This window comes from Oncorhynchus tshawytscha, linkage group LG14 (genome assembly GCF_018296145.1).
Source record: "Oncorhynchus tshawytscha isolate Ot180627B linkage group LG14, Otsh_v2.0, whole genome shotgun sequence".
Classification (NCBI taxonomy): Eukaryota; Metazoa; Chordata; class Actinopteri; order Salmoniformes; family Salmonidae; genus Oncorhynchus; species Oncorhynchus tshawytscha.
This window is the reverse complement of record NC_056442.1, coordinates 10004411-10030329: the sequence shown is the minus strand read 5'-3', so window position 1 is coordinate 10030329 and position 25919 is coordinate 10004411. Positions and strand designations below refer to the sequence as shown.

At 42.9% G+C, this 25919-nt stretch overlaps 2 protein-coding genes across 2 annotated transcripts; one reads left to right on the top strand and one right to left on the bottom strand.

Moving 5' to 3' along the window:
• Window positions 1-1046: 1046 nt before the first annotated feature.
• Window positions 1047-4593, bottom strand: LOC112266511 (small ubiquitin-related modifier 1). The gene is made up of 5 exons (XM_024444045.2): window positions 4456-4593; window positions 3758-3832; window positions 2667-2744; window positions 2467-2538; window positions 1047-2194 (listed from the first exon to the last, which is right to left on the bottom strand). Exons 1-5 carry the CDS (start codon window positions 4465-4467, stop codon window positions 2126-2128), a joined length of 306 nt encoding a protein of 101 aa, XP_024299813.1. The 5' UTR covers window positions 4468-4593; the 3' UTR covers window positions 1047-2125.
• Window positions 4594-7812: 3219 nt separating this feature from the next.
• On the top strand, window positions 7813-24086 carry LOC112266510 (mitogen-activated protein kinase kinase kinase 2). Its single transcript, XM_024444044.2, has 15 exons — window positions 7813-8191; window positions 11718-11797; window positions 12022-12140; window positions 12253-12393; window positions 13865-13978; window positions 14353-14449; window positions 14689-14819; window positions 15448-15527; window positions 15650-15810; window positions 15960-16172; window positions 16362-16510; window positions 16585-16716; window positions 18275-18404; window positions 18665-18842; window positions 19767-24086. Exons 2-15 carry the CDS (start codon window positions 11746-11748, stop codon window positions 19984-19986), a joined length of 1917 nt encoding a protein of 638 aa, XP_024299812.1. The 5' UTR covers window positions 7813-8191; window positions 11718-11745; the 3' UTR covers window positions 19987-24086.
• Window positions 24087-25919: the final 1833 nt, after the last annotated feature.

Here is a 25919-nt window from a genome sequence, read left to right as displayed (position 1 = left end):
TATTGCAGTCTCCAATCAAGGACAGATGCCTGCAGTCAACGTAATCTGATTGAAAGAGTATGGACTTTTTGCACGTTAACCCGACAAAACCTCAAGCTAATTTTAGGTCATTATCTCTTGCTGTGGTTCACATTTTTATAAGGTGATGTAACTGGTCACGGTTGGGTGGGTCAGGATCCACAAATTTGGGCAACTTTCAGTGTTCTGCGAGCACAATGGCATAAGCATAAGGCTGTAACTGAGTTGATATATTGCAGAGACACGTTCACTCTTCATATCGTGAGTTCACACACCATCCCCTCCCCCCCAGTCTCCTGGCTGGCCCACATCTGGTAATGTTTTGCCACTGTGAGGTATCCCAGGTTTAGAAACCAGATCTCTTCCAGGCAGTCTTAACCCAGGGCCTGGACCCTGGGACTGACACACACACAGTTTACTGACCTGACCCTTAGTCTCTCTCTGCCCCCACTCTCTCTGCTGATTCTCTTACCCTGTCACTGGTCAATGACTCTACTCCCCCCCTCCTTTCCCCCTTCAGACTCCACGCCATCCTCCCTTCGCTGGGCCTCCATGAAATCGGACGCTTTACAAATAAATATTCGCTCCGTCTGCAGTGATGTACGCATGAGGAACCTCCCTCTACAGTTCCACACTTGCCTTTTCCAGTTAAGATAGTGAGTAAACATACATTGAGAAGCATCACTGCTACATATTGGAGTAAAAGTGACATTTCCAACCAACATTTTTTAATCACAACCAACCCCACACTGGACATTTCTTTTAAGATTATCATTTCGCTTTTTCCATTGTCAAAGGCCTTGAATGGAGGATAGGCAGCACGGTAAATTGCCTCTGCATGTGACTATGTACATGGCCAAAGTTGTTTTCATAAATGTATCACAATGTGATGTCAAATAAATACTCACTCACTCCTTGTCATAAACATGGCGAGAGCGCACTCTGGTGGACAGGAATCCAACCTGCAGTCCTAATTCAGAACATTATTGTTTGGTCTGTAATGGTATGTCAAAATTGGAAACTATCAGTCCTGTTTTTGTTAAACATTTTATTCAAAAAAAGAAACGTTATCTGCTTCAAACCATCCGGATCAATGCCTCCACAAGGAGTAATTTGTTGCATTGACTTTACTGTGTGTGGCTACTGTTGTGGTTCAACACAGCAAGACATATTTTGATAAAAGGACAGACAAACAAGAAAAAATATTTAAGTCCAATTAGAGGCCAGAGATTAAACACAGTGAAACTTTAACCCCTTGAAATTATCTGAACTTGAACATAATTCAAATAAAAAGAACACCTAGGAAAGGCATCAACTAGATTCAGCCACGGGCTGATTTTTTTCTTGGAACAGATGGTCAAGGGGCCAGAACATAATTACGAATTATTTGTAGACTGCAAATTGACCCCAAGAAGCCCAGATATATTTGACTAAAACAATCATTTCAAGCCTTGCTTACATTTGTATATGATCACATATCTGTCTTTGAAACAGATATCCAAAATTAAAATCACTTGTAGCAGGCTTGCTGGTGTTTTTACAGTCTTATGTCCAACAATTAAAAATGTTTTTGGCCCGCGGGAAAATAAAATTACCCACGGGCAAAATTCATCCCACCAGTTGGGGGAACCCGACATGAATAATTATTACACACATGCTGGATGCAAAATATACATCATGATCATAAAAACAGTTTATATTTTAAATATAGACCATATTCATCAATGGTAGGAAACTGGGATTGTTAAACAGATTCAAAACAATGCTTTAGCATTCAAAGGTGGTATATTCCAACTTTAGGTGTGAAAGAGGCGTGTGCAGCAGTCTAGAGAAAACCAGTCATTGTATGCGTGTCATCTCTCAATAGGGGGACATTCAGCTATGACACTGTCTGCACTACAATGTTACCTGCATTGTAAAAGAGGGAGAAGAAATTATTGTGCGAGGTGTTTAAAAGGAGGAAACAGATCATCTATCCATTCTAACACAGTCGTTCTTTGTGCCCTCGCACATGGAAGCCCCAATAGAGTGTGTGATCCAGATGGTGCAAAGCTCAAAAGCAAAATACATACAAAATTCTAAATGAGGAAAAAAAAATACAGCAAGTCTAATCATTCCAAAGTCCACCGGTCTGTTCCTGATACACTTCAATGACATCCTCATCTTCCATTCCAAGCTGGGGAGGGAGAGAAAGAACATCAGACATAGATGCAGGGGAAAGTTTATCTGCAAGCATGTTCAAGGTTTACAGAAAACAAATTGAAATGTCACTTAAAAAAATGTAATAAATTACAAAATTATTATTTTAAGAGACACAGTGGTGGTTGTTTAACTTGGGTGCCAGTCTGTTCATGTCTGGAATTGCCATTCCATAAGGGTTTGGCCAGAGAAACAACCTGGCACGCAGGCTAGTGGTTGTATGGATGATACAAGGGAAGAGTGGGGTACCTCTTTGGGGGTTTGGTTGTCTGAGATTCTCTGTCCTTCAAAAAGAAACCTTAGGGTGTTCATTGGTACACCCTGCAGGAAGGAATCACACATGGTTGCATCAGATACTGGAAACATGAAGATATTCATTTTGAAGTTCTGACCCACATTGTCAAAATGAGATGGGACAATTGTTGGGCTTCATAACTCTACCACTCTACCTGTCTTTGACTGTAAGATTCCTTTAGCTTCTTTAGATGTGTTGTCATCTTCACTTTGAAGTGAATTTCACTGTTGTCCTGAAAGTAAAGATAGAATTAGGCCTTTTGTTTTGCCAAACTGGTGAACACAACTCAGTCTTGTGTGCCAAGCTTCTAGGGGAACTTTCCCAGCCACTATCAGGGGTGAGCAATTCCAGTCCTCGAGGGCCTGATTGTTTTGCCCCAGCCAACACACCTGACTCCAATCATCTTATCATGATCTTCAGTTTAGAATGCAATTTTATTAATCAGCTGTGTTGGCTTTGGATGGAGAAAAGGTGTGACACCAATTAGGCCCTCGAGGACTGGAGTTGCACTAGATCCTAGTACACTAGTCCCAGACTAAATAGCAAGATCAATGTAGAATTTCCCATTTAAAGTGCTGTTAAGTCCAGGATGTGGCCTTTTCTCAATTGGTTTTACTCAACTCCTGCATCCTCTCTCCTCCATCCTCCTTTTGAAAAGGGTAATCCAGGAGAGGCGGCGAGGATATGCACTTGTATGAAATAAGACTAATGGTGTGTCATCATGCAAATGACATTTACAGGGCGGAATCCCAAAATAAATGTATAAAGTGATAAATGTAATTTAGCTAGTTGTGAAAGACATTTTAGAGATAAAAGGATAAGTAGCATATGTTTTTTTAAATGTTTGCAAGCTTTTCTCCTTTGAGAAAACAATAGCTTATTCAAAGGGGGTGTGGCAGATTTCAAAACTCATCCTCAAAGGACTTCGGTAGGATACACTTTTGCCACAGAATGAACAATGAGCAAATTATACAAATCTTAGCTTGCCCTTACTTGCCAAAAAGAGGCTATCGAGGAAGGGAGGACCCTCTCCTATTTGCCAACTAACAAATTGACACTCTCCTCGACCACTTATCAGTTTCTGAGGAGAGAGGGCAGGGGAGAGCGTGAGTACAGAATTTTGCCCAAATGAGAAAAGGCCTATGGCTCCCCCAGTGTCCTTTCATATTAAACACATTTAGCAAAGGAAGAGGCAAGGGAACTCTCCTGTCTGAGATGCATCCACACTTCTCCATATTCTCTTACCTGACCAATCACCTTCAGTTTAATGTACTCTCCATCTTTCTTCTCACTTCCATCTCCACTTGAGGGTTTTGTCTCCTGGAATATACAGAAATTAACAACGTTAGACTCCTGTAAGAAAAGTGTCCCATTGACATGTACATACAACATTACATCAGCATAGTCAGCCAGCCTACTGCACTGTCAACATGTCATGAATCCCTCCATGGTCACCAAACAGAATAAGTTGTAGAATTGTTTTTCTCCCTTTTTTTAACTAGGCAAGTCAGTTAAGAACAAATTATTATTTACAATGACGGCCTACCAGGGTACAGTGGGTTAACTGCCTTGTTCAAGGGCAGAACGACAGATTTTTTACCTTGTTCGCTCAGGGATTCGATCCAGCAACCTTTTCTGTTACTGGCCCAACACTTGGCTACCTGCCGGTAAGGTTACGTAGTATACCAAATGGAGAGCCATGTGACATATAACTAGTTACATTTTTGAAAAAGTAAAACCTAATGTCATACCGTTCGTGCATAGCCAGTGGCACTGTTTTCGATCTAGCTACCTACAGTAGCTAGCTAGATAGCTTGTGTTAGCAAACACTACTCATCTCGGCCCACATAGCGGCTAACGTAGCTAGCAAGCATTGCTCAAGTATTATTGTCTCTTCAACCAATTCACAGACAAGCAAGACGTTAGTTAAACCGTGCCCCTACCGTGTCTGACATTGTATTGCTCTTGTGATGTTTATTTTATTCCACAAAACGTTAAGTTAAAAATGTAAACACTGCCTCGGGATTCTTGCTGTTTTGAGAAGCAGGTACCATTAACAAACTGACCCGGAAAGTGAATAGTCTTCTTTGTCTGTGGTTTTTATATGGCGGTTGGGAACCAACGTTAAGGTGCTTTACCGCCCCGAGCTGGACTGGAGTGTGGACCAAAGACAGGGAAGTGCTCAATTCTACCAATTATTCTCATCTCCTAAATTTTAAGGAAACTAAGTACATAATTAAACACTACACCTCTGAAGATTTTCTCAGCAGTTCACTTAAGCTTGGCTCTTCAACACCATTACTCCTTAAATATAATTACTCCCTTTTCCCTCCCATGTTGCTGGCACTGAAGTAGCATGTGTTCCACTGTCCCCATGTTTTCCTGACTGTGTTTACATCTCCCAGTTGTATGTTTTCCCACCAATTTCAATGTACTGTTGAGCCTTGTGTGTCCCAGTCTCAGCTTTGTGATGACACTTTCCCCCCTTCTTCTCACTTTCCCCACCTGAGGACATCCCTGCCCCCCAGCTTTTCCTGGATCTTACACGGGTTTCTTCCCTTTCCCTCCCTGTTCCACGTTGCCATTTCTTTTTAGCCACTGTTCTTATTAACACTTAGCTTCTGCTTAACTGATTGACATGTCCGTATCAACATTAGGATGTTAGAGAGCCTTCTTGGCGAGAACATCCACCTCCTCATTCCCCGCTACAACTACATGAGCTGGTACCCAGAGGAACCTCACAAATAACCACCTCTGTCTCACCCTAAACAGGCACTACAAAATCTCAGACAAGACATCTTGTCTGCTTTGTGACAGAAATGAATTTAAGCTCGTCAGTGCTGTACGAGTCAGAGCAGTTGACTACCCTGTCTGGCCTCACCTCCTCCACCCACTCTGCAGCCAAGAGTATGGCCAGCAACTCCATTGTGTAAACGGATAAATGATCCGTTGCTCTTTTTGTCACTGCCACCTGAAACTCAGGAACACTAAAAGCTGCACCTGTCCTCCTTGTTTTAGGGTCCTTAGATCCATCAGTGAATAGAGTATATTCAAGGCAGCATAGTACCCCCCACACGGGGGCTGAACTCCTTCCCAAACAGCCCCGTCTCTCTCACTATGCCCTTACCTAACCACCCAAAACTTGTATTCAGATCAGGTTTATGCTCCCAAGACTCTAGGAGCACCTTCTTTTCCAGAAGGTTGTGTGACCTTATGTCCTTGAGGATTTACCCAATATGTCATGGTTAGTGATTGTCTTCTCATCTTTAAAGGCATCTCTCAAATCAAATCAAATTTTATTGGTCACATGCACATATTTAGCAGACGTTATTGCGGGTGGTTGTGTTCCTAGCTCCCACAGTGCAGTAATATCTAACAATTCACAACAATACACATGAATCTAAAGTCAAAGAATGGAGTTAAGAAATATAGAAATACTAGGACGAGCAATGTCTGACTGCTCCACAACATATTCTTAGAGCTTGAGCCTGGATTACGTCTAGCTTTTTTAAAGATGTCAGAGCTGCTGATGCATATGCTACAGTACCATAGTCCAGTGATGACCTTGATATTGCTATATATAACGTTTTTAACGCCCTTCTATCCGACCCTCAGGAACCTAAACACTTCCACCGTCTCCACCTTCCTCCCGTAGAGCTTCAGGTATATTTCCTCCTGAATATTCCTTCCAGTAGAAAACCCAGTCTGTGTTTTCTCAACTGAGAACTTGAAGCGCCACCTGAGAGACCACTGCTCAACTTCTCTGATCGCTTCTTGAACTCTCTCGGCTGTATGGGGAATTTTCCTCCCTCTCTTCCACAGCACCCCGTCATCCGCAAACAATCTTATCCCAATATCTGATCTCACCTGATGAATACATCATCAATCATAACGGAGAACAACAAAAGACTAATCACACTTCCCTGGGGTGGTACCATTATCTACCTCATAACTTTCTGACATGCAACTCACCACACTCACTTGTATTGATCGTCCAAAAAGAAAGTCCTTTATCCAGTTAAAAACCCTTCCTCCAACCCCCATGCTATCCAGTTTGATAAGCAGGCCCCTCTTCCCCATCATATCATAGGCCTTCTCTAAATCAAAGAAAATGGCTACCCCCACCTCCTTATTTGCCTGTGCCTTCTATATGATTGACTAGACCCAGTACAGGATGCATCATTCCCCTGCCTTTCCTGAACCCACTTTGACCTGGTGACATTAGTCCTCTGCTCTCCAGGAAGTATGACAGCCTTTCTGTTATCCTCCTTTCCATAAGTTTACAGACAGGAGATGTCAACGCTACCAGTCTATAACTTGATGGATTAATAGGGTCTTTCCCTGGTTTCCGTATTCTGTCCTGCCACACGTTATTGTAAAGGCCCAGTACTTTTCCCATGATGGAACACATCTCATCCTTCCCTCCTCTGACCCTCTCTTTCCAATGCTGTCCCTCTTCCGTTAGATTATTTGAGCTGTGCACCTTCACAAAAGTCGGAGCTATCATCTCTGCCTTCTCCATGTCTCTCATTGCAACAGTCTACCCACTTTTCAGCACAGGGAGATCCCGATCTCGTCTGACCCCACTCATCCTCTTAATCATCCCCCATACCTCTCCCACAGAAGTAGTCCTTCCTATGTTTCCACAGAAAGTGAATAGTTTGTTCTTCTAAATAAGAGTCCTTTTAATTTTGTGCTTCGGCCTTTGCATCACTAACTATTCGCCAGCAGGAGACCTGGTGGCACTGAAGAAGCAACCTGGAATTTGAAATGTTGGAGTAAAAACAATTACACACATTTCATGCACAAAATTATACACATTACACATTCTTTAAGTACTGTAGCTAAATTGTATTGCCCAAGTGTGAATGCCAGGGTTAAATTGCAAAAACTTTGGGAGATTGAGATTGGAGGTGCATAGCAATGCACATAGTGAGATTGGAGGTGCATAGCAATGCACATAGTGAGATTGGAGGTGCATAGCAATGCACATAGTGAGATAGGAGGTGCATAGCAATGCATTCTGACCTATTATGAATCAAAACTGAATAATGTGAGATTTCTATAATATTGTATGGACATTTTAACTATGAAGTGCAACACTAGGAATGCAAGTTATTAACAAAGATATACATATATATATATATATATATATATATATATATATATATAACTCTGTTTTTCTTTTTCAAGGTTACCCCTTCTGTCTGTGTTATTAATCTGACAGCCAAATCGAACGACCACATATTTTGATGACGAAACCAGAAGCACACACACATTTCTCTGACATCAACAAACTTGTGTTGTGGTTGGACTCTTCCAACTAGGCTTGCTGTTATTATTGGGGGAAGATTGCAGCTGAGCTGTGTTGGTAGAACCGTTTTCATGTAGCTAGGTTTACAAATCAAACAGACTTGTGGATTAAGTTTTCGTCAACGGATAGATATTCAAATTCTTGTTTTAATTAGTTCACATCGCCATTGTCAGTTTTCACGTCGAAGAGCATCTTGCACAACACAAGCGTTAGTGATATCTTGGCCTGAAACTCGGGGCCTTGGACTCAAGTAAAGTTCGAAGCGGACTCTAAACTTCTGCTTTCTCAAAGACCGCTATCCGCGGGGCCGGGGCTCTTGTCGCTGGCCCTGTGGATGAGGAAGTGAAGATACAGAATCCACCCAGGTAAATCAGAAACATTTTAGTTAACCGTTACAATTTACAGAAGGAAAGTACTTGACGAATTGATTTGCACGATGTGTGTGGCCCACGTCACGTAGCTAACTAGCTACGTATCGGCAGCAAGCAAGTTAATCGTGGAAAACATTTAGCTAGCTAATGTTAACCAGCTAACTCGACAACTTCCCTGTCAGGCGATGTAATCTAACGTTAGCTGTCGTTTGCAAATTGTTAATTGTTATCAAATAATATCAGTTTGCTAGCACAGATGCATGTCTACGTCGATAACCAACTAACACGTTAGCTAGCTGTCAACTTCTGTCATGAACCGACTGGTTAGCTGTGCAAGCTAGTAATTTAGGGTGTCTTGTGTTGATTTGGATCGCAGTGTTTAGCTAGCTAATGACCATAGGCATAGATCCGAATGTTACAGCTCAATTAGCTAGATAAGCTTGCATTACTAAATAGCTTGAACGACAGCCTCATATGGGTTCGTTCCATTTGATTTCAATCACTTTTTGACCGCACCCCATTTGGTTTGAATGACACCTTTCTATATTTGCCAATGGTAGAGGTGGTCAGAATGCTAAAACATTTTAGTAGGTAGAGGGGTGCACAAATTTGACCAATTTTGCATACAGGCAATTACACTGTAAGTAACAGTGACGCTGAGACTCAGATTTGTCAGACTCAGAAAGGACTAACGTTAGCTACTTTTAACAATTTCCACTGAACGTTTTACATAAACACATTCACTTAAAAAAACAGTGTAGTTGCAAAATTTAGTAACAGAATGATGGCACAAACCGTCATTCTGTTACCAAAGTTTACATCTGCACTGTTCTTCAAGTAAATGTGTTTTTGTGAAAATTAAAAGTAGTCATTGTGCATAAAGTTCAATGGTTTGTTTAGCTTTGTAATTGTTTTTTGTTTGACATTTTAACGTGAAACAGTTTGTCACACTGTTATTGTGGAATTACACATACACCTACATTGCCAAATAAATCAGACTTTGATACCAATTATTGGTATACAGTATGAAACAAAGTACTGCAAAATCGTGGACATTTTCCTGACAGCCAGAATGTCGAATAAAATTATATTTGAACTTGCTCTACCGGTTGCCTGTGTGGTTGGTCTTTTGTTTACCTAACTTACTGAAGTTGAATTTTCTATAACCTGCCACATGCAAGACCATGAAAAGACCTGTTAGTATGAATGAGTGCATGTACTTCCATCTTGTGCACGTGCCTTCGGTCATAATCAAACACAGTTTGATTGCCACACACACAGACCCATGCTTTGAAGTCTGTTTAATAATACTTTCCTGTTGATATTTTGACCAGCTGAAGGACCAACACCACTGGACAATCGGCAGAGAATGTAATGAAATATAATAAAATATCATTTTATTCAACATTTGTTGGCAGAGAATGTAATGTTAATTTCTCTACCATAAGCCGCCTCCAACATCGATTTAGAGAATTTGGCAGTATCTCCAACATGGTGGGGATATGGTATGGGCAGGCATAAGCTACGGACAACGAACACAATTGCATTTGATTGGCAATTTGAATACACAAAAATACCGCTACGAGATCCCGAGGCCCATTTTAAAATTTTTCATTTAAAGATATATGTCACCAACAGATGCATATCTGTATTCCCAGTCATGTGAAATCTATAGATTATGGCCTGATGAATTTCTACTGCACAAAAATATAAACCCAACACGCAACAATTTCTAAGATTTTACTTAGTTACAGTTCATATAAGGAAATCAGTTAATTGGAATAAATTCATTCGGCCCTAATCTATGGGCTTTGCATGACTGGGCAGGTGGCTTGGAGGGCATAGGTCCACCCACTTGTTAGCCAGGCCCACCCACTGTGGAGCCAGGCCCAACCAATCAGAATGAGACAGATACTCCCCAGTTTTATCAGCTAGTCCGGATGGCCGGTCTCAGACGATCCCGCAGTTGAAGAAGCTGGATGTGGTGGTCCTGGCCTGGTGTGATTACACGTGGTATGCAGTTGTGAGGCTGGTTGGATGTACTGCCAAATTCTCTAAAATGATGGGGGTGGCTTTTGGTAGAGAAATGAACATTAAATTCTCTGGTAATAGCTCTGGTTGACATTCATGTAGTCAGCATGCCAATTGCATGGTCCTTCAACTTGAGAAATCTGTGGCATTGTGTTGTGACAAAACTGGTCACACCTGTCAGGTGGATGGATTATCTTCACAAAGGAGAAATGCTCACTAACAAGGATGTAAACAAATTTGTGCACAACATTTGAGATAAATGTTTTTTGTACATATGGAACATTTCTGGGATCTTTTATTTCAGCTCATGAAACATATAACCAACACTTTACATGTTGCGTTTATATTTTTGTTCAGTATATTTCAATTGACTGATTTCCTCATATGAGCTGTAACTCAGTAAAAGCTTAGAAATTGTTGCGTGTTGCTATTTTTTTGTTTGTTGCATATTTAGAATTTTGAATCAAAAAGTAAAAATATTTTTAACCTTGAACATCAATGATCAAAAAACAAGTAAAATCTGATTTTATAAAAACAACATTTTCACATATGTTGTAGCTTAGACCCTATTTTACATTTGAGGTGTTTGTGTTGTGCCTGCCATCAGTTGATACACAGAATACTTTTGAATACAGGCTGTGTGTCATGTCAATCATAGATATATAATTCATACCCCTTCAGACCACTGCAATTTAACAGGTGCATCATTGGCATTTAAATTGAAATGACATTTTTACTTCCATTTACTGCCACAAAGATGGCAGCTGGTCCACCCACCGTCGAATGTCAACTTAAATGGCAATGTCTGTTCTATTATCTATATTTCTGTGATTTCAATAGGTTTCCTATGGAGGACTGACGGTATAATTTAAAACAAATTATATTTCCATTAAAGTCAACATTCTTTGATGTGTGGACCTCCAATCATCTTTCTGCTACCATTTTGAAAGTTGAAAATAAAATGTTATTCCCATTTTAGTATATTTATCACACCCACCCTGTATTCAAGAGCATGCTGTGTCTCAATGGATGGTGGGCACAACACAAACATCACAGATGATGTCAAATAGGGTGTAAAATACAAGTTTTTAGATAATTGACATTAAAGCGCGTACATTTTTATTAAACGAGTTTGACAACCCTGTTTGTAAGCTTTAAAATGTATATCAAACTGAACCGTTTATTTTTTACGGTGATGAAGACATGGATGTCTCATGGTAGGGTGGGGGGTGTGCAAAATGTGTCATCTTTAAGCACCTTGATCTCCTAAATGTTTTGGCATTCAGGTCCAAAAAGTAACTTTCTGACCACTTCGACCATGGGCAAATTATGTATAGAAAGTTTCATTCAAATGAAAGTGTGGTAACAAAGTGAATGAAATCAAATAGCACGACCCAATGTAAACAATATTTAGCTAGAAATGCAGAATGATTCTAGTGTGAATCAGTTTGCTAGTGAGTGACTCATTCTGTTTGTGTGCAATACTCAGATTTTACAGGAGAAAGGAACCCCTTTTGATGGGAGAATCCTCTATCCTGGACTCCTGGGTGAATCAACGTGTCAAAATGAGTATGTGTACATCCTCCCACACACTTTCTCCCAACACATAGACACAGTTGTAATACATCGGAACTGTCATGACATTAGGCCATATTTGATCATTTAAGGTGCCCTGGGAATGCTTTGCCATACTCTCGGTTCCATGGCTAAGAACGGTACATCAAACAACAGAGATTGTTCTATGGCTTCTATTCTGTGTTTTCTGTTCTGAGCTTTTTACCTGCCCCAAACAGATGAACAGGAGGCGCTGAACTCTATAATGCAGGACCTGGCCGAACTGCACCGCTCTAGCCGCCCTGCCATGACCCTATCTGACCTGGGAAAACCCAAGGCCTCTTCACCCAAAAATCAGGTCTGTCCACTTGCCTCCACTTGGCACTCATCAGAGAATAGTCTCAATACAATGAATGACATTTCTCTTTCTCATCCCCTTTCCTCTCATGTGTGTTGTGTGTGTTTTACAGAACGATGTGCGAGTAAAGTTTGAGTTCAAAGGGGAGAAGAGGATCTTGCAGTTCTTTCGCCCAGTCAGGCTGGATGATCTGGGGAACAAAGCCAAAGTGGCCTTCGGTCAGGCCATGGACCTTCATTACACCAACAATGAGGTACTTATCACGATAACATCATCACCAAGTCACAGTGGGGCTGGGCGGTATACCGTATTTTACGATGTACTGGTGTTGATGCACCGACTCGTTTGGGTTTTAACCTTACCTTCTATAACGGTATTTGAATGTTTGGTTTGCGATACGCCGTGTGTTATGTCCGTTATAGTTCGCTACTTGAGTCATCTCTCTCCATGCTGCTTTCCAAACAGACCTAGCCCCTGCCCCTGAAGGAGCGCATTTGTTGTTCCTCGACCACAAGACACTTGCATGTGTATTTATTTTGTTTATAATAATACTACAATAAAATGCAAAAAAAGAATACAATAAACCATGAGACACTTGTGTTCAGTCTGCATGGTCAATGCTGCACATGCTACAATGATGTTGATGACAGCTATGATGTTTTCACTTTGCTTCTTAATATAAATCCACTAGTGTTCTATAATCACACCATTAGTTTGTGTTTCTTACATCTGCAAACAGCTAGTTTGTCTTTTGTTAGCAAGTTGGGCCTACATTGTGTTTGCCGCTAATGGTTAGTTATCTGGCCAGTACATTTATTGTGTTTGCCGCTAATGGCTAGTTATCTGGCCAGTACATTTATTGTGTTTGCCGCTAATGGCTAGTTATCTGGCCAGTACATTTATTGTGTTTGCCGCTAATGGTTAGTTATCTGGCCAGTACATTTATTGTGTTTGCCGCTAATGGCTAGTTAGCTGGCCAGTACATTTATTGTGTTTGCCGCTAATGGCTAGTTGTCTGGCCAGTACATTTATTGTGTTTGCCGCTAATGGCTAGTTATCTGGCCAGTACATTTATTGTGTTTGCCGCTAATGGTTAGTTATCTGGCCAGTACATTTATTGTGTTTGCCGCTAATGGCTAGTTATCTGGCCAGTACATTTATTGTGTTTGCCGCTAATGGCTAGTTAGCTGGCCAGTACATTTATTGTGTTTGCCGCTAATGGCTAGTTATCTGGCCAGTACATTTATTGTGTTTGCCGCTAATGGCTAGATCTCAAATGAGTGCAGGAAATGCAGAAATTGATTAAAATGCAGGAACTTATTTTGGGTTGAACTGAACAGTATAAAAAAGTCAGATTGGAGAAAAACAAATTGAAATCACTTAATGTATGTGTTGCCACTCTAGGGACATAAAGCAAATGTAGAACTTTTATTGTTCATAACATAATATACCTTTTATACTGTCCAATATTCTTTTAAATACCGTGATATGATATTTGGGCCATATAGCCCAGCCCCTAGTCACAATGTTGATCTCTGGCAGTCAAATAAGCACCAAAAGCCAATCATCAACATGTGTGAGCGAGAGAATGAATTGTTCTGTAAGAAACTACCAACACCTTTCTTTTCTATTTCACTCCCTTCTCTTGCTGCCGTTTCTTCCTCTTCTTCCAAGCTGATCTGTCTGTTTCCCTCTCTGTGGTTCTCTCCCCTCCTCCCTCCCAGCTGGTGATTCCTCTGACCACTCAGGATGACCTGGACAAGGCCGTGGAGCTGCTGGATCGCAGCGTCCACATGAAGAGCCTGAAGATCCTCCTGGTGCTCCAGGCCTCCTCTCAGGTTAGGACCACAGAGTTGGGAGTGCTGATCTAGGATCAGTTGAGCCTTTTGGATAATAATGAACAAGATTTACGCGGACAGATCCTAGATCATTACTTCTACTCTGAGAGGCTTGGTGGATATGGGCCCAGACCAGATCACAGCACAGTGACTGTAGGGAATTGCACACAATCCATAGCATACTGCTGTACTGGCTGATTGACCCATCAACAGCTCACTATGTTCAGCACACTTTCTTGAGTATTTACTTTAATGAATCATCTTGAGGCCTTTGTTTAAGCTGACATAAAAGCATTGTTTTATTCTGTAAAAGAAACGGTTGTCTAGTAAAACTGTTTTGATATGGATGGATGGTGTTTAATTTCTCCTCTCAGACCTCCACGTCCAGCATGGACCTGCTGCCCCCACACGAAGACCTGGACAACACCCGCTTCAGGGCCACAGACAATAAAAGCATGCTGGCTTTGATAGGTGGGTCATCAACTCTGTGGTGTTTTCTATGACAACTATATCTGTGTGTGTAATTCATTTAATTAAATCTCTGAAATTGTCCTTCTAGTAAATACTTTCCATTTCTTTCTTTCTTTTTCCAAATCCATTTGCTTCATGGCATTAGACGCATCCAAAACACCTTGTATTTCACCACCAGTCTAGTAGTATGTCTTTCACCACCAGTCTAGTAGAAATGTGTGTAATTGTCTTTCATCCAGGGTCCCACTCCGGGGACCGCAGCTCTCCCCCTCCAGGCTACATTCCCGATGCCCTCCAGCAGGTGGCCAGAAACGGCTCCTTCACCAGCATTAACAGCGAGGGAGAGTTCATTCCAGAAAGCATGGACCAGGTAACCTCACCTATAGAGATGGATAGAGGACTCTAGCCATCTAACCCGCTTTAGCTTTGACATTGACATTTAGGGCTTCCACCATTTTTAAAGTAGTCAACTGTTTGGGGATTCCTATGGGTTGGGAGCGATCAGCCACTAATAAGAGCATTGTCTTCTTCAAATTGGGTTGCCTATGGTTTGTAAATGGCTTTTAAACTACGTCACCGCCATCTAGTGGCTATAATAAATGAATTACACACACAATTTTGTCCAAGACTCCAGCACTGCAGGTGGTGGTAAAATCACAAATATTAGCTTCACTCTTTTTTTTTTTTTTATATACACAAAAGACGAAAATGGACTACTTTTAAAATGGAGATGGCGTCAATGGCGATGCCCATGCTGTCACAGTCGCCATAATGGCACAGCTACAAAGATGAGTCCTCTATCTAGCTCTATGACCTCACCTCAGAGACTGGGGATAGAGACAGGGGCCCAGATCAGGAACAGTCATACCAAGGCCTAGTCCCAACACTCTTGCCTACTTGTAACTGTCCTTCATTACCACTGTTATGATCATTTGAATTAACATGTTCAGAGTATGACAAATGACAGCAGAGTCACAAACTCAATCTCTCCTTTCTAGATGCTGGACCCTCTGTCAATGAGCAGTCCAGAGAACTCCGCATCGGGGAGTTGTCCCTCACTGGACAGCCCACTGGACAGGTGAGTCGTGGACATCCAGCTAAGAACCACATAGCCAGCAAGCATTGTGGTAACCTTCAACATTTCACCTTCTGAATCGAACCGTTTTTTAAAACATGTGTTCGCCCTGTATTTCCTTGCAGTGATAACTATCCTAAGTCCCGTATGCCCCGGGCACAGAGCTACCCAGACAACCACCAAGTTTACCCAGAGTATGATATTCCAGTGTTTGAGAAGTCGGGGAAAGGGGGCACTTACCCACGGCGATACCACATTTCCTTTGGCCTTCAGGACTACAGTGATGGTAAAGGAACAAACAAAAACACACCCTCTCTAAAACAAAAGTCAGTCAATTCAACCTTAAATCCGGGTGTCCCGATTCTTTATTTTTAGAGTATCACAGGAAACTATTGTTGTTTACCGTCAATCTCCCTCTCCCATCCCCCCCCGCAGGGCGAAAGACGTTCCCCCGAGCGAGGCGGACCCAGGTCCACGGCTTCCATTCCCCGGTCAGTTTCAGCCCCACAGAGCAGTCTCCCAGCACCAGCAGTGGTAGCAGCATATTCACCCCAGACCTGGAGGAGCCCGGGGGTCGCAGACGCAGGGGCAGCGACATCGAGCCCAACCCCACCCTCTCCGTTATGGACATCAGCCCACCCAGCCGCTGTGAGTAGAGCTGGATGGAGGGAGACAATAGGGAGGGAAAGGAGAAATTGAGAATGGAGAGAAGAATACCGATGTGGGGGTGGAAGGATAGCTGGTCTGACCGTGTAGCTGCTAAGCACTTTTGCAACCAGTGTATATCTTATAAACGCACACAAATGACCTGATTTGATTTCCCCCATGTCTGTCCAGCTCCACGTGCCCCTACTAACTGGCGGCTAGGTAAGCTGCTGGGTCAGGGTGCGTTTGGCCGGGTCTTCCTGTGCTACGATGCAGACACTGGCAGAGAGCTGGCTGTTAAACAGGTCCAGTTTGACCCAGAGAGTCCCGAGACCAGCAAGGTGAGTGGAACAGAGATTGTGTGTGGTCGAGAGTTGTGTACGCTGTGTACTCAACATATCTTGTCTATCTGCAGGAGGTAAGTGCCCTGGAGTGTGAGATCCAGTTACTGAAGAACTTGTGCCATGAACGGATCGTCCAGTACTACGGCTGTCTACGAGACTCCAACGAGAGAACTCTGTCCATCTTTATGGAGTACATGCCCGGGGTAAGTGTATAGTGTGTGTGTGTAGTGTTCAGTGGGGCAAAAAAGTATTTAGTCAGCCACCAATTGTGCAAGTTCTCCCACTTAAAAAGATGAGAGGCCTGTAATTTTCATCATAGGTACACTTCAACTATGACAGACAAAATGAGAAATAAAATCCAGAAAATCACATTGTAGGATTTTTACTGAATTTATTTGCAAATTATGGTGGAAAATAATTATTTGGTCACCTACAAACAAGCAAGATTTCTGGCTCTCACAGACCTGTAACTTCTTCTTTAAGAGGCTCCTCTGTCCTCCACTCGTTACCTGTATTAATGGCACCTGTTTGAACTTGATATCAGTATAAAAGACACCTGTCCACAACCTCAAACAGTCACACTCCAAACTCCACTATGGCCAAGACCAAAGAGCTGTCAAAGGACACCAGAAACTAAATTGTAGACCTGCACCAGGCTGGGAAGACTGAATCTGCAATAGGTAAGCAGCTTGGTTTGAAGAAATCAACTGTGGGAGCAATTATTAGGAAATGGAAGACATACAAGACCACTGATAATCTCCCTCGATCTGGGGCTCCATGCAAGATCTCACCCCGTGGGGTCAAAATGATCACAAGAACGGTGAGCAAAATGTGAATGACCTAGTGAATGACCTGCAGAGAGCTGGGACCAAAGTAACAAAGCCTACCATCAGTAACACACTACGCCGCCAGGGACTCAAATCCTGTAGTGCCAGACGTGTCCCCCTGCTTACGCCAGTACATGTCCAGGCCCGTCTGAAGTTTGCTAGAGAGCTTTTGGATGATCCAGAAGAAGATTGGGAGGGCATTGAAGATGAAAAGTGGCTGGGTCTTTCAGCATGACAATGATCCCAAACACACCACCCGGGCAACGAAGGAGTGGCTTCGTAAGAAGCATTTCAAGGTCCTGGAGTGGCCTAGCCAGTCTCCAGATCTCAACCCAATAGAAAATCTTTGGAGGGAGTTGTCCGTGTTGCCCAGCAACAGCCCCAAAACATCACTGCTCTAGAGGAGATCTGCATGGAGGAATGGGCCAAAATACCAGCAACAGTGTGTGTGAACCTTGTGAAGACATACCGAAAACGTTTGACCTCTGTCATTGCCAACAAAGGGTATATAACAAAGTATTGAGAAACTTTTGTTATTGACCAAATACTTATTTTCCACCATAATTTGCAAATCAATTCATTAAAAATCCTACAATGTGATTTTGTGGATTTTTTTTCTCGCATTTTGTCTGTCATAGTTGAAGTGTACCTATGATGAAAATTACAGGCCTCTCATCTTTTTAAGTGGGAGAACAAGCACAATTGGTGGCTGACTAAATACTTTTTTTGCCCCACTGTATATGTTTGAATAACTGAACTTAGACCAACTCAAACCTGTCTCCGTCCACCAGTGTGGCGACGTAGGCTGCGTTCCAGGTTGTATTTGTTTCAGTGAAGTCTCACTGCTGATCGGCGCGACGCTGCTGCAGTAAAGATGACCTGGAATGGACCCGCAGGTTGCTTGCACTCTCATATGGTCACCCTCTGTCCCCAGGGCTCCATCAAAGACCAGCTGAAGTCGTACGGGGCCTTGACGGAAAACGTGACGCGTCGATACACCCGTCAGATCCTGGAGGGAGTATCCTACCTACACAGCAACATGATCGTCCACAGAGACATCAAAGGTACAGAATGAGAGAGGGATAAATGGATGGAATATTGGAATACAATGTTGCTGCATTCTGATAGGAAGAACCATTATGACTCATAGAGTTCTCATGTTCATGTCGTGCTTATGACAGAATGTTGATGGATATTGAGGGGAATGTTGCTGTAACTCAAGCAGTGACTTCTGGGTAATGTAGTTTCTTATGAGAGAATGTACCTAAACCACCTCCTTACCTCTTCCTGTCCCTCCCTCTTTTTCCTCCATCTTTCTCTCCAGGGGCCAACATTCTGCGGGACTCTGTGGGAAACGTGAAGCTGGGGGACTTTGGGGCGAGCAGGCGGCTACAGACCATCTGTCTGTCAGGAACTGGGATCAAGTCAGTGACTGGTACTCCCTACTGGATGAGCCCAGAGGTGATCAGTGGAGAGGGCTATGGCAGGAAGGCTGATATCTGGTAAGACTGATTATTACTGAGGTAGAGTTATCAGCAAAATAGTTTCCACCTCATCTCCTTCTCTTTCAAACCACTGGCTGAGACTTAAAGCCCACATGCAGTCTTTGTAAAAAAAATAAAAAATGTATCATCACTGTATGCCTAATAAATCACTGTTTATTTAATTAAAATAACTCTTCTTTTTTTAAAAATCATTTTATTTCCCTGAGCCTCCTTTCGCCCTTGCTCTGTCACACATTTGAAGATATTTATATAGACAGCCCTGATTGGCTAATAGGATGGTCTAGAGCCCACCCCCTTACCCAGATGAACTGTCATTGGTCTATTATAATCCGATCCCATTGTCATAAATAATGTAAATAAAGTTCCATCCCACCTGAACAGGCTGAAATTCCAGCCATTGTTTTTCAAACCGCTCTTACACCAAAAGCTCATCACAATTTGTACAGTTTCAGACTGTTATTTTGACCTCATATTGTGGAAATATCATAACCAAACTGGACCGTTAAGAGGTTTCCACCATATGATTTCCAATGAAGTCTCTTTAAATTAGTGCTCAGAAAGGAGAGGGGATCTGGTAGACGAGTGTAACAGCCACTGAGAAAAAGTGTCTCCCTTTTTTTGCAATGTAAATCTTGGTGAGATGAGAACCAATAACGATCTTGATGTGTTGAGGGGATTGTGGGAGGCTGGTAGGAGGGGCTATAGGAGGACGAGCTCATTTTAATATCTGGAATGGAATTAATGGAACGGAGTTTCCATATGTTGGATGTGTTTGGTACCATTCCATTGATTCCATTCCAGCCGTTACAATGAGACCGTCCTCCTATAGCTCCTCCCACCAGCCGCCACTGGTGGGATGTCATGTCAACTGTTGATGATGATGATGATGATGTTGGCTAATGTCAGTGGTGTCCTCTCCAGGAGTGTGGGTTGCACGGTGGTGGAGATGCTGACCCAGCGGCCCCCCTGGGCTGAGTTCGAGGCCATGGCGGCCATCTTTAAGATCGCCACCCAGCCCACCAACCCCTCGCTGCCCGTCCACGTCTCTGACCACGGCCGCGACTTCCTCAAGCGCATCTTCGTGGAGACCAAGCTGAGGCCCTCGGCCGACGACCTTCTGAGGCACATCTTTGTTCACTAGCCCCTTCCCCCTGACCCCTGAACTGCCAGAGATGGCCTTAGATGATTCGCTGTCCCTGCCTCTGACTCCCCCTGACTCCGCCCTCCCAGTTTCAGACAGAAAGCCCCCATTGGACCAGAGAGGACTTGGTGGGAGGTATCCATCTGGTGATTAGATGAGGTGGATAGAGGTGGGGACTACAACTCCTGTGTCTCTGTTTTTAGGAGACTGGCAAGGAGGAATTAATGAATGAACTCATTTAGCGAAAGAAAGTTGCACCTTAATTTCAGAAATAGGGTAAGTTTCCCAACCAAGATGACAAAATAACCTTTTTTTAAAAATGTTTTTATGATTAATATCTCCTGCTTTTGATTGTGGAGTGGGACTCAGTCACTCTGTGCTTCAGCTCACTGAGTCCACGTCGGTGATTCTGATCTGGACCTTAGTGGAGATTTGAGGTGATGATCATGATAATCTGGGCCACGTTTAGTAGGCAAATGTTGTGGAACATTGCAGATAGAAATGGCATTATTAGAGCCGAAACGATTCCTTACTCTACACGTCTTAGAGGCAGGTTTGTTCTATATGCTATATCGATCTGAACGTCGCACAACGTCATGTCCTGCTGAACGCACCCTTGGTGGTTAGTGTGGTCCTGACTCGACCCAGAATGTACAGCAGAAAACCCATAGCACGCTGGTATCGAATCCACAACCAGAACACCGGGTGAGGAGAACACTCCTACCCCCCCCCCACACACACTTCTTGTCACACTGCTGCCTATGTTGCTCCCCCCTCACTTGCACATTCACAGTCCGTGTAGAACAGCCACAACTCAACGGTTCTTCTTACTTATACTGTAGACATTCTATGATGGAAAAAATAATAATTTTGTTGCTTGGATCCCTCGCTTTACTTCAGTCTGTCCTGTGACCTATTGTGAGTGTCTGTCTGTCTTGTCTGCTGTGTCAGTCAGGTCGCCTGTCTGTCAGGGTCTGTTGTCAAATCCCCTCCCAGTCTTTGTTCTTTGCCGTGTGCCTTTTTAGCCGTGTAGGAACATGTCTTTGGTTGAAACGTTTTCGCTACGCATCAGACAGGTACCAGCCTATTTACGGTTCGGATCCAAGTGTTTTTATCAGTGTGGTTCAGCCAGTGGTGCGCCGAGTTGGTCTGCTCGCTCTGATCTGCCTTTTTTCTCTCTGTATCAGACTGGTGTTAGATCAGTTTTGGCACTGTTCTCTGCCTTCTCCTCACCAGGGGTCATAGATCTCTTACTGACCCCAGATCAGATACAATCGAGACACACCAAAGCAGAAACCTAGAGTGCTCATCATAATGGGTTTGGTGCTTCAGTTCTTAACAGAAATACATCGGAGCTCTGTGATTGGCCGTGTTGTACTGATGCCAGTTGATTGCTCAAAGTTTAGGCAGGCCTTAGTTGATTGGTAAAATGTACATTATGGCATTTTAAAACAGGAAGAGTGGAGAACCGCTAGCCAATTAGGATGCTTGTTACTCAGTTGTAGGCATACTGTATGTTATTATCAGGTACTACTTTGCGCTGAAGCACTCTCTACGTTAGCCAGTTTACACCTTGACTAAGATAATACTGCACTGAACAGTACTCAGCAAAAAGCTCTGCAATTATATCAATACTCGACAGTGCTGGTGAATACTCAGTTATACTCCACAGTGTTGGACACCATCTGGTACTATTGTGCCCTCTTGCCCTGCTATGCCTTGGGAAAGAAAGTACTGGTATGTTATAGTAGTATGTGCTGTGTATATCTCCTCTCAAACACTCCTTTGGCGCACACACACACACACACCAGAGCAGTTTTCAGTATGTTTCAGTTGAGGATGGGCTCGATGACTCGATTCTAGATTTGCATTGGAAATTTGCAAATGCAACTATTTAGCAGGTTCAAATGACATTTCAAACTTTAAGATGTGTTTTATTGTTTGGAGTGTGTCAAGTGCACTGAAAATATAGCATTAAAAAAACATGAATTGAAGCAATCGATGGCATACCGCAAACTTGTTTTGCCTTCAGCCCTATTTTGTGTTACAATGCCAGTACACACAATTATTTGCATGAGAGTACTCAGACATTTCTTTTCCATGTCCATCCCTAGTTTCAGTGCTGTACTCAGCCACACCTCAACATTACTGACAAGTAGACTTATTGAAAATCACAGCAGTGCCAACTGTTTTGTGCTGCCAGGTACAGAGAATGTCAGATATATTTGACCCATATTTTCTAGATGCAGTAGGATAGGTGTTTTTTTAATTTAAGTGGCTGTCTATTTGACTCCAGGGGGTGGTGTTGTCATTGCCTGTAAGCTAACCCATAGGTACTCAAGGTATGGAAACACAAGCTCTTTTGTGTGAGGGGTTCGGGAAACCTCCTGATCAACTAGCCTGAAAAATGATGGAGCATTTCTCCCATCATTGCCTAGGAACTTTCTCCCCTTAACCATAGCACCACAAGTGACTAAATCTGGTCTCTCTCACGTGCTGAAGAAGTGCTGGTTAAGAAAAAGAAAGGTTATTGACTCTTGTTTTCTTTTAGTCTGAGAAGCAAAATGGCGACCTGTGAGTGTTATCATCAGCTAAGCTGGTCCCCAAGAAGCTAGACCCCTTCCTTACCCTCCTGCATTGTGTTGCCTGTAAAAAATGAAACTGAACATTTCCATTAGCACTGGGACTCGCTGAGATCAACTCTCACCAGAAATGAGGACCGCATATGCACTATTTAAAACTGGTACATAATGCGTTCTCTACCGCTCGCTTCTTCAAGGTTACTCATTGGGACGATGGACTTCTACTCTGTTGAGCATAGTCTGTCTTGTGTTTCTGTTGTTAGCGATGACCTTTTTTGCACATTTTTTGAGACTATACAGATTTTTTACACTGATTGTAATACTTTTGCTTCTGTGTGTGTGTGTGAGTGTGTGTGCGTGCGTGCGCACATGTTGTATGTGATTGACTCCGTGTGGTTGTGTTGCACAAGGATCTTACAGTCAGGAATGTAATGTTTCATTCTCACCACCAGGTGGCCTCACACTCCCCTGTTGAAATGAGAAGTCAAGTCTATTCTAACTCTGAACACAGACTGGGTGGCTGTCCTCCACTTGGTTTAATTACACCTCCCCACTGAGGGACTGTTAGTTAGTGATGGTAGACGAGGCCTGAATCCCAAACCAATCAATCCCTAGCCCCTGCTCCCTACTTGTGTAGATCTGAGAGGATTGGACAGGTGGGTTTGGGATTCGGGCAAGAATATTAAAGTAATAGGCAGTGAACTGAAATACGGTATGATAAGTCACCACATGGTATTCCCCTGCTTCTTGAAAACCAACAAGATACAGACGAACTACACCAATATGGTACAATATGTGCTTTTTATTAGCCACTGCTGCCACTCCAAGGTGCTGTAAGCACTTCTCTCGTGTGTGTGTGTGTGACTGTGTGCGCGACTGTGTCTGTACTGCAATTTGTGCTCAAAGGACACTGGGGGCGGCCAAAATGCCTTGAGCATTCAGACTGTAAAAAAAAGAAGATAGAATTGAAGAAGAAAAAAAAATGTACAAATGTATACATTTGAAAAATGTACCCCTTTTTTAAAAAGAAAGATTACACTTATATCCCTCACATTTGTTTTCTGTGTATTGTAAAAGAAGCCATGTTTATAATTCTATTTGGTTTGTGACCAATAAGCCTGTTTATATCAGAACTGTATATCAGTGGTATGCATAATTTTTTAATATATATTTTTATTTTTAATTTTTAAATGGGAGATTTTATGCATGGTTGGATCCTGAGGAGAGGTACAATGGTGGCAGGAGCCCCATTTGGCTTTAGCCTGAGTGCCAATCTGTTTGTGCCATCATGCTAATTCCATGACACTCATTGTTTTGGCTTGTCAAATGACAGCAATGGAGTAAACCAGAACAGATCTGGGACCAGGCTAAGGCCTATTGGCTCCTCTAAATGAATGCTGAAGAGAGGAGACCTCTTGATGGAAAAGGGTCGGGAGACTGTCAGTCTGTTGGCACTTTGATGTGTTAATAATTATGATGACAATGAAAATAATAAAATATATTTATTTCACCTGTTTTTCTAAGATTTACTTCTTCTTTTTTACCCCCCCCCCACACACACACACACACACACAAAAATAAAATATTTAGCCTGTTTTGTGTGTGAGATTTGTGAGCACAGTAGATTATTTTGTAAAGGCAGGTATCTTTTGGACAGGCCTACTACAGGTCTGATTGCATCATGCAAGCCTTTTAGGATGGGCATGTTGTTGACAGGCAAGTATAAGCAGTTTTTCCAGTAATGGACAACAGTGAAACTTAATAGTTTATCAAACTGTATTGTTGTCTTCTTGGCTCCATGTGAAGTGTATGAGCTATTAGCAGTGTTTCTCAGACTCTGTCCTGGGTGCCTCAAGGGGTGCATGTTTGTTTTTCTTTCCTAGCTCTACACATCTAATTCAAATTAACTCATTTAAGATTTGATTATTTGAACCTGCTGTATAGTGCTAGGGCAAGAAACTAAATGTAGGATTGAGTTTGTGAAACAATTAGTGACAGGTCTATGTGAGTGTCACACCCACACTGCCCTGACCCACCTAGATAAGACCAATACCTAGGGTGAGAATGCTGTTCATTGACTACAGCTCAGCGTTCGGCACCATTGTCCCTGTAAGCTCGTCACCAAGCTTAGGACCCTGAGACTGAACACTTCCCTCTGCAACTGGATCGTGGACTTCCTGACGGGCCGAACCCAGGTGGTGAGGGTAGGCATCACCTCCACCACGCTGACCCTCAACACCGGGGGGGCCCACAGAGGTTTGTGCTTTATCCCCTCCTGTACTCCTTGTTCACCCACGACCGTGGCCATGCACGACTCGAACACCAAGTTTGCTGATGACACAACGGGGGTAAGCCTGATCACTGGCGACAATGAGGCGGCCTACAAGGAGGAGGTCAGAGACCTGGCAGTGTGGCGCCGGAACAACAACTGTCACTAAGACCAAGGACCTGATCGTGGACTACGGGACACTGAGGGGGATGAGCACGCTCCCATCCACATCGCAGGGACTGCAGTGGAGCGGGTCAGGAGCTTGAAGTTCATCAGTGTCCAAAACACTTAAGAACTTAAAATGGTCCGCGCACAGTTGTGAAGAAGGCACATCAGTGCCTCTTGCCCCTCAAGTTGAGAAGGTTTGTCATGGACACTCTAATCCTCAAAGTTCTACAGCTATAACACTGAGAGCATCTTGACTGGCTGCATCACTGCTTGGTATGCCAATAGCACCACCCTCGATTGCATGGCGCTACAGAGGGTGGTGCGGACAGCCTAGTACATCACTGGGGCTGAGCTCCCTGCCATCCAGGACCTCTATATCAGGTGGTGTGAAAGGAAGGCCCGGAAAATCATTAAAGACCCCAACCACCCAAGCCATAGACTATTTATTTTCTCTGCTACCACACGGCAAGCGGTACCAGTACATAATGTCTGACACCAACAGGCTCCTGAACAGCTTCTATTCCCATGCCATTAGATTGCTAACTAAATAGCTAACAAAATGGCTAAACGGACTGAGTTGACCTTTTTGTATTTGATTCTTATTTTTCGACACTCTCTCTATGCACACTACTGCACACAAACACTCACTCCATCATTTGCTCACAAACACACATGCACATACATTTATATGGACTCTACACACACCCCCACTCACATCATCATATACCCTGCTGCTACTCTGTTTATCATATATCCTGACGCCTTGTCAGTTTACCCCTATATATATATCTAGCTCTATAGGGCCAATATCCCTACACATTTATAAATATGGTACTGGAACTGAACCTGCATATATTGTATTATGCTTGTTTTATCGTGTTCTTTTAATATCTCGTGTTTCGATTCTACCTTAT

Bases quoted from the DNA above. Each gene is read 5' to 3' on its own strand.
- LOC112266511 (XM_024444045.2), bottom strand. The intron at 2,745-3,757 runs GTAAGAGAATAT...CTTTACTTTCAG, and splicing joins AACTGAAGGTGATTGGTCAG to GACAACAGTGAAATTCACTT. The intron at 2,195-2,466 runs GTACCCCACTCT...CTCCCTCCCCAG, and splicing joins ACAACCAAACCCCCAAAGAG to CTTGGAATGGAAGATGAGGA.
- LOC112266510 (XM_024444044.2), top strand. From the start codon at position 11,746: ATGGGAGAATCCTCTATCCTGGACTCCTGGGTGAATCAACGTGTCAAA. The intron at 14,820-15,447 runs GTAACCTCACCT...TCTCCTTTCTAG, and splicing joins TTCCAGAAAGCATGGACCAG to ATGCTGGACCCTCTGTCAAT. The intron at 16,173-16,361 runs GTGAGTAGAGCT...ATGTCTGTCCAG, and splicing joins CATCAGCCCACCCAGCCGCT to CTCCACGTGCCCCTACTAAC.